This window comes from Mercenaria mercenaria, chromosome 12 (genome assembly GCF_021730395.1).
Source record: "Mercenaria mercenaria strain notata chromosome 12, MADL_Memer_1, whole genome shotgun sequence".
NCBI lineage: Eukaryota > Metazoa > Mollusca > Bivalvia > Venerida > Veneridae > Mercenaria > Mercenaria mercenaria.
The window spans coordinates 17,989,874-18,003,531 of record NC_069372.1 but is presented as its reverse complement, the minus strand read 5'-3'; the positions used below and the strand labels follow the sequence as shown (position 1 = coordinate 18,003,531).

The 13,658-nt window shown below is 34.0% G+C and overlaps 1 protein-coding gene across 3 annotated transcripts in view; it reads left to right on the top strand.

The window, feature by feature from the left end:
- Positions 1 to 13,020, top strand: part of LOC123535253 (uncharacterized) — a 32,754-nt gene extending 19,734 nt beyond the window's left edge. For 2 of the 3 annotated variants that reach the window (XM_045317840.2, XM_045317841.2), the window contains 3 exons: positions 5,038 to 5,179; positions 7,292 to 7,867; positions 9,102 to 13,020. In XM_045317840.2, the coding sequence (XP_045173775.1) occupies positions 5,038 to 5,179; positions 7,292 to 7,867; positions 9,102 to 9,279 (896 nt within the window). In that variant the 3' untranslated portion in view covers positions 9,280 to 13,020. Of the gene's footprint in view, positions 1 to 3,545; positions 3,683 to 5,037; positions 5,180 to 7,291; positions 7,868 to 9,101 lie in introns of those variants that run through there. The other variant, XM_045317842.2, reaches the window with a different exon arrangement.
- The last annotated feature ends 638 nt before the right edge of the window (positions 13,021 to 13,658 follow it).

Sequence of the window (13,658 nt, the reverse complement as noted above, 5' to 3'; positions counted from 1 at the left end):
TTTTTTATATAACTTCTTTTATTTGATAATAATTAATCACAATCGGTCGCCAATCAAAGAGAAAATATATTTTCATTTAATGTGATGAAAATGTATAACCCTGGGAATAACTTTTTATGATAATTGCAAATATGTAAGAATTGTGATTTTATTTTATTTTATGTATTTCTTGTAAAAGCTGGGTAATTTTGATAATTACAATTTGCCTCAAGTAGAATAAAATTAAAAGGTCCAGCAGATATCTTTTTTACGCAAAAGTTATTGTTATTTAAGAAATGATATGCCCTAAACAGTGATTTGTCGTTAAATAATGTCATAATTTTAAGTTTCCGATGCAAAAGAATTATATCACGAGTGCCCAAATGACTAAACAACAGACAATGATTTATTCATGAACATAATACTGGTTGAGATATATTATTTCGATTCTATAACGTTATAAAGTATCATTATGTACATCCTTGTCGTTTGCCTGTGTTGTGCGGACCTATTCTTCAGCGCGCCGAGATGGCGTTTGTCGCTAAGACGTAATAACTACTCCGTGCAAACAATGATAAGTTGCATATGCACAGACACACTTCAGTCTTTATTGTTAAATAGGAAAGCAAATCGGGTCGTATTAGAATGTCTAGCTACCATTTTGTGTATGTTGTCAAATTATTTTTTCTTCAATTCAGCAAAAAAGGACTTAAATTCAATCTCTAATAAAACTTTTTTGTGTGACAAAAGGCCTTATCTACAGGATACGTTGGGTTTAAAATGTTTAAAACGAGTACTGAAAACCCTTTTGAAATCATGAGTTGAAACTATTTATTTTGTTCTGAAATAGCAATAATTCGCTTTAAATTCTTTCTGGACAATCGGAATATATAACTAGGCTACAGTCAAACAAAATTGTGTATATCCTGAACAATGTTTGTTTCCGGTATCACGACCTGCATAAATATTTGGCCGGACCCTAAATGTTTTTATGGACTTGGATTTTTTCCACTTTTTAACAAAAAGTTGCAAAACTGCTCTTTCCATGCTTTAAACATGGTCAATGTTAGAAGTTAACTTACTGATGTTCTAAAGGAATAACCCCCTTATTTGTCACGAAAATAATTTCTGAAAAGTCTCACTTAAAAAAAAAAAGAAGAAATTAAAAGCAAAATCCGACCTGCCTGAATCAACGAAATTTTTAGGCCTTAATCTGTTAAAGGGGAAATGCTATAAAATGTATCATTCACTAACCGCTCTAAAAATTCGTAGACAGGAGTGTAGTGTGTGACGCATGAGAATGTTTATTTCAAAAATTAATGGGGTGAATGTAACATTTAAATGATGTATTAAAATGTCAAATAAATTGTGTTTTTATCTTCACGTCATTATTAGTATGCATAAATTATAATTGCTGATAACATTTTTAACGGACGCAGAGTTTAGTCAAACTTCGGGTGATATAAAATTGCAGAAAACAGAGAAATTGAAACACATAATATATGAGCTGCGCCATAGGAAAACCAACATAGTGGGTTTGCGACCAGCATGGATCCAGACCAGCCTGCGCTAACAGGTTCTCTAATTGCAATAGGCTTTGAAAGCGAACAGCATGGATCCTGATCCGCGCAGGCTGGTCTGGATCCATGCTGGTCGCAAACCCACTATGTTGGTTTTCTCATGGCTCATATTTATATAGCCCATGGATTCTTGTTTTATTTTTTAGTTATAATGCCTTTGAGTCCAGTGTCTAATGTAGTCGAAAGCTAGGCATTTATATCTGCATGTTAAACACCATTGTTCTTTTGACTTCGTAATCATTCACAGCCTTGATATTTTCTAAAAAATTTCATTTCAATATATCGACATAAAAGGGTTATATGAAACAAATTAGTAAGAAATATATTAACCTTAAACCCAACGGCTCAAAGCACCATCCCAAGCTTAGTCGCCATATAAACTTGCAACATGCTAAGTTTGGTGATAATTGACCAGTCTGAATAAAATATTTTTCCAGAAACTTCTATGCCCGCCCGATCGAACGGCATTCTCCAATCTAATTTATTACTCATCTTTTATTACATGCACGTTAAAAGAGGCTCTAAATGCAAAGGCAATCACTTGGGATGCCACGTTCTTCTTCTGCCAGTACAGACAGACAGAACCAGAGAGAGAAAGGAGTGGGATCGAAGCGAGTACACTGATATATACATTAACTCTTAGCCTGCTGCAGGCGAATTTAACAGCCTTTGCAAACAGCTTGGAACCAGATCAGACGCCGATTAAATCGGCGTCTGATCAGGTTCCAAGCTGTTTGCTACTCTGACAATATTTCTTCCAATTTTGGAGCAAATTGAATGAACTTTACTATTTTAGCAGATGACATTTCCAGCAGACGACAATTTATCTAGCATGCTAAGGGTTAAATTCCAGAAAAGGGCTGTATAAAGATACCACACTTTCAACGTCTTTAAACAGTTATCATTTTTGAAAATATGTTGAATATCACATAACTGGGTAGAACGTAGTTTTCAGCTATTGTTTATTTTCATTTCTCTACAAATAGCATTCATTTATAAAGGGGAACATCTTTTTCAGAATATCTTAAGTATCCATTGTACGGGACAGTACGGCAGAACATGTAATGGTCAGGTAGATTGTTTGTAAAGATGTTGGTCGTTTATCAAATATTTCTGTGTTTTCATGATAATCTTCTAATATCTTAATGTTTTTTTTTTGTTGTTGGTTTTTTCCTGCCAATGAACATAATTTATTTCAAGTGCAATATAATACATGATGATATATAATTATTCTCAATGCACACATAAATACACCAATGTGAACATTGAGTCTCGGTAGCCTAGTGATAGAGCGTCCGCTTCGAGTGAGGGAGATTTTGGGTTCGATCCCTGGTCGCGTCATACCAAAGGCGTGAACAAACTGCAAAAGAAGCTTTCACGTTTGGCCCTTAGTACTAGGGTCTGTATAATGTGACTGGGTAGGGTATCATGTCACGTGTCTACGGAGTGGTATTCTAGTGAGGCAGCACTATAAAGTTGGGCATTGTGCTCACTGATACAAGCAGATATCGTCGTTTATATGACTAAAAAATTGTTGAAAAAGACGTTAAACCCGAACACAAACAAACACATACATACACGCACACACGCACGCACGCGCGCGCGCGCACACACACACACACACACACACACACACAAGTAACTTCGTCTATAAAAATCAGTTTTGAGTGAACCCCTCGAATTTCATCATTTAACACTTATCATGCTGGACACGACTGATTCTGCCTTTGCGACCGTGCAGTCTGATCATGATTTGCACTGTTCGCTATTCATTCAGTATCTTTTTGGTATACACCCCTTTTAAAAGTTAATGGTACTGTCCAAATTGGAAGATAAACAAGTTCATTATAGAAATTTAGCAGAATCATGGTTAATAATATAACCCTGATATATCATGTTGAATGACGTTCACAATGCTTTTGATCTTACCCATCGTTACATATTTGTAGCGGACGACATTGTCAATTAAGTGTGTGCTTGGGTTACGGGTTATTTAGTTGTCAAAAGTAGCTGCTCTATGAAGTATGACTACCGCTTGATAATATTTATACAATTATTATTACGAAACAATATTTGTATGAATATTATTGCCGTGAAACTTATGGATTGACAGATAAAAGATAGTAAGTTGTTTTTTCTTGTGCTTCTTTAACCTATATCCTGCTAAATTTCTAAAATGGACTGAACTTTTATTTAAATTATTTAGTATCATTTATCATTCGAAGAGGTGTTCAATGAAAGTTTACTGATTGAGTAGCGAGCAGTGCAGGCCTTGACCAACCTGCACTGGTCTTCTGCACTGGCCGAAAAGGCAGAATCACTTGCCGCCAGAAGGCTAAAGGTTAGTGATATTTTGACAGGACTTTGGAAATATTCAATGAAGTATTAGTTATTAAAGTATCCTTTATACCGTAGATTTTATGACGAGGATTCCCAAGATGCAGTTAAAAGTATCTGTAAGTCATATGTTATCATTAGAATGAAAGTTATTGTAAGAGTACATAGTATGTGATCTACGTTGGCTTTTCAAAAGAAAGTTTGTCCCATTTTGAATGATTTATCAGACTTGTCGTTAAGCAGTTTTTCATATTACAAAATAAGAAACATTGTGTGATAATATCTTTGTTTCACCAATATTTGTACGAAAAACATTTATTTAAATGCTTTTGTATTTTCTCTCGCTCAATAATATTTGATTACAAAAATATCTTTGCTTTAAGTATGTAAGTGTCGTTATCTAGAATATGACAAACCTTTCCGGCTTTCATTAGATGAGATAGTCCTATATTGTAGTGATATGTGTACACTATCAGTAAAATATTACAATTGTCAAACACCCGAGTCGGTGGGTCGATTAGTCACCTTACACAGGATATATATGATAATGGACAAATGGGTATATTCATACCAACAGTGCTCTTATGCATGCTAAGTTATTTCGGTAAATAAAATGATACAAACATTTACAAAATATGTTTATTATAACACATTTTCGTTGTAATTTTATACGCTTATAAATAATCGGCAAATTCACATGCACAAAGAATGCAAGTTACTACACGTTTCTCAAATTTAAGATTGCAAGAATTAAGTATTTTACGGCGAGCACACATGACTGGTATGCTAAAATTGAGACATCAGTAATTTTAACCAAGATGTTCGGACTGCTTCGCTCACAAAACTTTTTAATCAGTTACTGTAGTAACTGGCGGGAACGGAGGGCAGTCAAATTGAAAATGCAATCATCTTGATCTAACTGCTTATTTTTACAAATTTAAGAGACCAGTTTGTCAAATATGCGTGCACGAACTTTGCTAATTTTATTGTCATATTGCACCATCTGTGGTATGTTTGCCAAACATTTTCCGAGAGGGCATGTCAAAACTCGACAGCGTTTGCAGAAACCTTTGGAAATGTTATAAGTAATCAAATACAAATTAGATACATCGTTGTAATATATTATTCAAATCTACAACAGATATGGATATTTCCGTCTACAGCATAGTTTTGACAGTGGTTGTTGTGTCTGTAGTGCATGGTTCCAGGAAGAAAGGGGTAGGGATAGACCTGAAGGCATACAAATGTGACGATTTAAAGGCATTAGATAACATGGCGTGGTGGTAAGTGTACTATAGTATCTGACCATTTTATCGAAATCGTATACTTTAAAGTGACTGACATGGATTTTTGTCTTTTCGTGACAGAATCTGTACTTCCTGTACGCCTTGTTAATTTCTCCGCTACGTGTTATTAATCTAAAAGATAAAAACCAATGAATGATATCGGATATAACGGATATATTACTAAATATGCGCCTACAATCAAGTTTTTCATTCCCGTATGTTAATTACTAAACGACGATTTGTAATTCATATGGTGTCTCCTTACCCTGCCTCATTTCTATAATGAACTTGTCCATCTTTAAGTTTGGAAAGTACCATTGACTGCAAAAAGGGGTGCTCATCTAAAGGGTATTAACTGTGTGCCAGTGTATGGTGAACAGTGCCGATCTTGTTTAGACTGCATGGATGCGCAGGCTGATCATGATCTACACTGGTTGCAAAGGCAGAATCGATTGTGTCCAGCATGATAAGTGTTAAACTGTGTATATCAGTCATTTATGGGGAATATCTTATATCCGCCTTAAACGGGTCGTAACGGCCACGTTACTATACGTTTCGGAATAGGGAGAAGAGTTTTATACATAAAGATAATTAAGATATATTTCAAACTGTGGATATTAACAATACTTATATCCCCGAAAGGAATCATCCAACTGGAATGTTTCGATAGTAGGCACAAGTACAATAGACACTCCCTTCATATTCCATTAACATCCAGAAAAAAGGGTACTACAGATCAAGAAGAACTTCGTGGAAATGCATGCAACCATTAATTACGTATAATATGCAAAACAAGGCTTAATACTGATCAGTCCTGTGAAGTTTCATTCAAATCACATAAATATGATAAGGTGAGTTGACAGTACACTTTTAATTTAATAAAATCTTTCATTTGCTATAACTTCGAATAAATCATCCGACTTGACTGTGCCGACCATCAAAATCGACCACATGAAGTTGCGTGGAAGTTGTCTAATTAGTTGCTTTGGAGAAGATACGGTAAATCACAGACTGATTCTTTATCTTAGTCTAGTCACTAGAATAATGATAATGGCCCATGCAGTCTGGTCAAGATCTACACTGTTCGTGATTCAGTCAGTTTCCTTTTGGTAAGCACACTTTTTAACAGTTAATGGCACTGTCCAAATTGAAATATGGGCAAGTTCATTAATGAAATTTAACAGGGTAAGGTTTCATTTTTATGATGTTTAAAATTCCATCAATGATAAAGGAGAAAAGAGCCTGGCAAATTTTATTGATTATCAGAAATAGATCTAGCTCTAGATTTTAGAACTGGTACCTACAAATTAGTATTATCCGACATTACTCTACAAATCTTTGCTGTGAAGTTTTATTTGAATAGGATTAATTGCTCTGCCAAGAAATGCATGGCTTTCTGACTGAACGTTGTTGCAAGCTTTATGTTTAAAACTCATAGGGCCATAACTCTGTGTTAAATCATTTAACCGTAAAACCGTTTGAATTTGAACAAGTAAGCTAAGTGATTATTATTCTTGAAAAGTCTCATTCAAATCCCAGCAAAACAATTCGAGAATAGTCCAGATGTTTTTATCTTTAAAAAAAAAATTAACGGGCCGTAACTCCAAAATTAACTATTTGACTGTATACCATATCATGTTGTCATTGCTCTGCACCTGATCGAAATCTGACCAGAAGCTTATGATGAATTGCGCTGAGATCAAGACGGACGGACGTACGTACGGACGGGTGGGCAAAATGACAGGGATGTAAGGGATGAAATATATCTCTCCTAGCCGTAGGAGACAAAATTACGTAATTTTAAGATAATTGTTATAAAATGACCCGCGCCTTGAGAAAAGTAACATAGTGGCTTTGCGACCAGCATAAATCCAGACCAGCCTGCTCATCCGCGCAGTCTGGTCAGGATCCATGCTGTTCGCTAATAGTTTCTCTAATTAAAATAGGGTTTGAAAGCTAACAGCATGGATCCTGACCAGACTGGGCGGATGCGCAGGCTGGTCTGGATCCATGCTGGGCGCAAACGCACTATGTTGGTTTTCTCATGGCGCGGCTCAAATATCTTCATAGGAAGATTGTTTTCTTTATTTAAAATGATTTTTTTTTCAGGTATGACTGGGGGCCGAATTTTGACAAAATTGAAAGTGAAAGTGGGTGTAACATCGACGATAGATACCTTGATCCTTTTGTTCCTATGATATGGGGATATAGTCCAAACTGGTCTACTGACATATACAGAGTTGACCACAGAAATGAGTTTATTTTAGGTTTCAACGAGCCTAATCATAAGGCACAAGCAAACTTATCACCACAAGAGGCAGCTGATGCTTGGCATATTGTGGAGTATGCTGGAAAGAACACTGTAATTGTTAGTCCAGCCGCAGCTAAATGCGGAGGCGGTGTAGACAAATGTATTGAGGCAGAAACAATAGACTGGCTCGATCAGTTTTTCGGAAATGTTTGCGCACCCGACCCGGGACCTTGTCGTGTGGATTATATTGCAACCCATATTTACACATGCAAAGCAACAAAATTAATGCGACTTCTTACGGAACTTTATGACAAATACAAGTTACAGATTTGGCTGACGGAGTTTGCCTGCCCTTACGATGTGACCGTAGATGAGCAGCTAGAATTTATGCAGGCGGCTTTGCCATTACTTGAGGAGAGTGACTATGTTTATAGGTGTGTTTCTCTATTACATAGATTACTAGTATATAGTTCTAGTCTTAACACGTGTTAAGGAAAGGGAAAGAAAAAAGCCATTACATAAGAATGATAATACACTAGTTTATTTCATGGTCTTTAGAGAAATTCTGATATTTATCAGTGAAATAAAATTGATATTTTCACTGTTTCAAACAGTGATAAAAGAAAATTACTATTGTGACTTTCCATATTGAATTTATTAAACCCATTAAATTGATAAAATGTTTGGCAGAGCCTCGCAATTTATTATTTTATTCAATTAGTATAAAAAAATCAATATGAAAAGACACACGTTATATCCTCTATTTAAACTGAGTATATGGGGGAAAAAGACTTATTTTCCTTTGAACAAAGAGATTACTGATGATGGTACAGTTAAATTTATGGAATCTGGTTAGTTCAATCTATTTTATTTTTTGCATTCTTTTCTACAGTGAGACAATTTAAAATGCGGTCATTTTAACTTCCGCTATGGAGCCACACCTTAAGAAAAGAAGTTATTACATCTATACAAGTTTCTATTCCCCATTCAGTACGGAAACATCATTTTTTTCCATGCACGTATGCATGCCTGATCTTCATATATCGGTTGCATGACGTAATTTAATGTGTCGTTGAATTAATGCTTTTATTGAGTTCGGTAATATAAGTCTTGTTCAGGCTATTGAACAAGTTAATATTTAATCGTTTTCATTACATTTATAATTGTAGATACGTATGTAATAACTTGATTAGGCATTTTATCTCGTTATTAACATGTGTAATGCCCTTTCTGGTCATGTTTGGTCCTTTTCGATCAAACTAAGCCCTTTGGAATTAGCAATACATACGCAGAATTATTCCGACTTTTCTGATATCAATTCATAGCTGAGTGTCTTCAGCTTTTATTCCATAGCTTAGTATTTTCCGCATTTTCAATTGACTCATTCCATAGCTTATAGTATTTTCAGCATTTTAATTGACTTATTCCATAGCTTAATATTTTTTTGCGTTTTGAATGATCTTATTCCGTAGCTTAGTATTTTCCACATTTTAATTGACTTATTCCATAGCTTTGTATTTTGAATAACATCTGGAGTCTATTTTACAACCTTTACAGACAAGATCAAGTTTCAAATGTTATGTATCGTTTAATTTCAAGTCATGAACAAATTTCAGTTATAAGCATATGTTTTTAAAATGCTGTAATAACATTTGTGCTTTGTTGTAGATATGCATGGTACGTACATCGCAAAGCCACACCGAGTTCTTTTATCCTGCCGTCAGCCAACTTGTTTGAAACCGGATCTTCTACCCTGACAAGACTTGGGCAATGGTACAATGACTACACATATCCAGACGATCCAAGCCCAGCTGGTGTATGTAGGGCAAGCAGGAAGAGAAGATAAACTATCCATGTCATATCTAAACATTTGCTATTCGAACGGCAATTTATAATAGCAAAGTTTTTCTGTAATCCGTCTCCCTGGTTACATGTTCCGATGCTGATATTACCGCTAGATTTAGATGAAGTATGTCAGGCTTATAAGAAATTCGTTAATACGTTTTGCTTGCATACTACTTGATTTTACGCTAAACAATCTTTTTAGCTTGTTATTTCTGAGTTTAAAATATTTGTATTTCAAATTATGCATTCTTTGTATATGTATATATAATGTTAGTGTTTTAAATGATACACTTACTAATGAACTTCGATAATGTGGCAGTTGACCTCAATACAATCGACAGTTTATTTCCCAATACAGGTTACAAATACTTACTTTACAATATAGCCCCAAGATAATTTTATGACGAATTATCTTGGAACACCCCTGGACTTATTGGACTCAACTGCCACATTATCAAAGTTTATTAGTAGTACTACATATTTATCATAATTAGATTGCAATATTTGTTTAGATTAGGTGCTTATGACCACTTTTAAACTGTAAATAGTCCAAAATACGTGACCAGCTTGTCATAATACAACACCAAATAGCTTGTACATCTTTTGATTTGCACCTATGATAATACTTGCACATCGTGTGATTTACACAACCGAAATAGGCGTACATTTTGCGATTTACAACACCAAAAATCCATGTATATTTTGCGATTTACAACTCCAAAAATCCATGTACATTTTGCGATTTACAACACCAAAAATCCATGTACATTTTGCGATTTACAACACCAAAAATCCATGTATATTTTGTGATTTACAACTCCAAAAGTCCATGTACATCTGGCGATTTGCACAACTGAAAATACGGGCACATCTTTCAATTGGAACCACCGTAAATACGTCTCAAATCATTATACGTCTAAATAACATCTTAAACACGACATGTAGACTCAATTATTAAGACTTGCACTCACAAGTAATGTAAATATATTATATATCAAAAGTTAGTCAACCAAGTTTGAAGAATAAAAGCAATTTCGATCGAAAGCAATTTCTAAGCGATAAGTTAGCTGTGACAATATATATTTTTTTCAGGTTTGCATTTATAAGTTAATTGTTGAACAAACAATAACTGTAAAGCATCAATTTCGTTACAAATTGTTGCGAATACACTGGAACTGAATGAATTCTTCTTGGTAGAAGTGACGGCAAAATCAGTTAAACCTTCGATTTCTGAGTTTTAAAGATATTTTACAGAATCTCTTATTTGTTGGTGTTTCAAAGTATTTGCTGGACTCAATAGCCCACATCTAAACTACTCTAAGAGGGGGCATTCGTATAAGCTTAATATTAGACAAAATTTTGAGCCGCACCATGAGAAAACCAACAAAGTGTTAATTTGTTGAAATAGTTTATGGCTCTATCATGAAGATCTGTTATCGATACTTGATAACACACAATAACAGTTAATTGTTAAAAGAGTTTGGAATACAGTAAATCAAAACTCTTTAAAGTAATGTACTTAAGTTAACAAACTCTATAAAAATCTACCGGCACATTGGCTAATGCGTCATAGTGGAAGGAAAAGAAAAAATCATACACCAAGGAATAAATTGTTTCAACTGTGTCTATTGTATTATCACCTGTAGTATATAGTAAATAAAAACGTTCCCTTGTAAAGTGAATGCATTATAATGTGTTAGTATTTATTAACCCTTCGGTGGCCAGTTTTTGGACCAGTTAAATATCTTAATTACATTATTGACTTGCAATGTAAATCAGAAGTCAACACAATATCATCGCTTATATCATATGTCCAAATCTGGTTGTTTCCATTTTTTTTTTTTTTGCTTACGTCCAGGGCGCTATTTCATCAACGAAGTTGTTGTTAACGAGCAAAATAATTAATCATTATCCCCCTGTTTTACACCGAATATAAGTTATTAATTCTGAATACATGAGACAGACCTTGAAAATACACTTTATCATATACTTCCAGTGATATTTTGCCATTAACATCATTTGCTAAAATAGCATATCCAGGTCTACAGAATGTTAAGCCTTTTTAACGTCATTACAATAAATGCTGTGGATACCTCAATACTGTCCCTTATAATGCTGTTTAAATGGTGCTCATACGACCTGTGTTGTCTAAATCCGTTTTGCTCGGCAGTAAAAATGCTGTTACTTCCCAAATAAATTGATAGTTCCTTACTCAAGTAAGAACAACCTTCTAATACATGCTGCTTTTGTTTTTGTTGGGTTAAGCGTAGCACCGACATGATGCTTCGATTGTGCACAAATTTGCCATCTCCAGATTACTTTTTATCTTCTTAACCAGTGCTCAAATAGTCAATGTTATTAAAATGCAAACATAAGGAAACAAAAGTGTAAATTTTCACTTTTCTTTGATAAATGGTCAAAATTAAACCAAATTTAAACATATGTCTATACGAAACGACAGACTAAAAAACTGTTTTCTTGTAAGAAATATAAAATATTAAATATCCACGGAAAAACTATTATGTTAATGCCAGTGACCAGTGAAGTCAAGTGAAGTGAAATGAAGTAAAAGTAAAAGTAAATGTAAAAGTAAAAGTAAAAGTAAAAGTAACGTAAGTGTTTGTTTATTACTGAAAAGACCAGTCATGTTGGCTTATGAGACACATATATACTTTGAACGGCATTACTCTCCGATTCCTGTTCGTTCATGCCAGGCACCAGGCAGGTAAGCAATCGGTTACCATAATTTAAGTAGCTGGCGGCTGACCGACCGGTATTTCTTCAGTAATAGGTCCCGCCTCTGACAGAGCTCCGACCATCAACATTGTGAGGCAGGTGCCTTTTCCATTAGGCCACCGCAGTCAATATTTAGCGTCGTTTAATTATAAGGGTAATTCCAAATATTCATATCACGGTTAATGCATTGAAACAGTCAAATTTTAAAGACCATGAATATTATTGTGTGATAATGGTAATTATACATATAACCTGCATCGAAAAATTAAGAAAAAAAATATATTTCTATAAGAATCAGCTGTTTATTATCCACACGTTTATTGATTATTACATGAAATACGGTATGGTTTTCAACTGAAGAAATAAATAAGGTAAACTGGAACTTTGTATTATTATTTGGACATGATAAAGAGTGTCTTAATACCTATAAAATTCATTGTAACTTCGGCATTGCAGATGCATACTACTAAGCTCAGACCACATATTGTACATTGTAATATGCTTATTCAAACTTTGCAATATACTACAAAATGTTTGACTAAATTAAAAACTATAAAGAATTAAGCATTTGAAAAAAAAATGGAAACAAAATGTAATGCAACAACTGAGAAAGGCAGTTTGCCGTATAGATGTATTAACGCGATATTATCAGGATGATTTTCATGCGGGGTCTTTAAAACATTTTAAATTGGTATTGTCATATAAATAGTTTCAGTTAAAGTTGCAGCTGACTGTTGCAAAATTGAATGATTAAACTTTGAATCATTTCGGGTGTCAAAAAGAAGATAGTTGCTTAATTTTAAACATAATTGACTTTTTTACAAGTATGTGACATAAAATTCATATAGAAACGTTTTTGTGCCTCTGATATTGATAGTCATCAAATAAAGTTTAATTTATAAATTGAAAAGCTTCAAATAGAGGCGTATGCCTGATACAAATACTAGTCAGACGACACACTGATCTGGTCATAGATTGCAATTTGATATTTACATTTCTGAATCAAAATCGTGATAAAATTGTACAAAATAATTTAAACATTTAAATATTTTTGCCAAAGCATTTTGTTAATAAACACTTTTTTTTTATCAAATCCTGGTGTAAACTTTAACTAATTTTCTATACGATTTCCATTCTTATGATGTATTGTAAGAATATATATGATATGATATGATATGATATGCTATGCTATGTTATGATATGATATGATATGATATGTTATGTTATGATATGATGTTATATTATATTATATTATATTATATTATATTATATTATATTATATTATATTATATCATACATTGAATTTATGGTCGTTGGAAACGAATTCCATTTATGAATCAAAACCGAGGATAAAATATATACGAAATTACGTACATAGTAGGATTTCTCGTAGTCTTTGAAGTAGAGAGAGAGAGAGAGAGAGAGAGAGAGAGAGAGAGAGATCATAATTTATTATAAACAACTTATTTATTTATTTTGTTGGTTATAACGTCGCACCGACACAATTATAGGTCGTATGGCGACTTTGCAGCTTTAATGATGGAGGAAGACATATTTCATCACGAGCGGGCACCTGGGTAGAATCACCGGCGTTCCGTAAACCAGCTGCACAACTTCTTCACATGGAGAATTAAACGCCTCGAG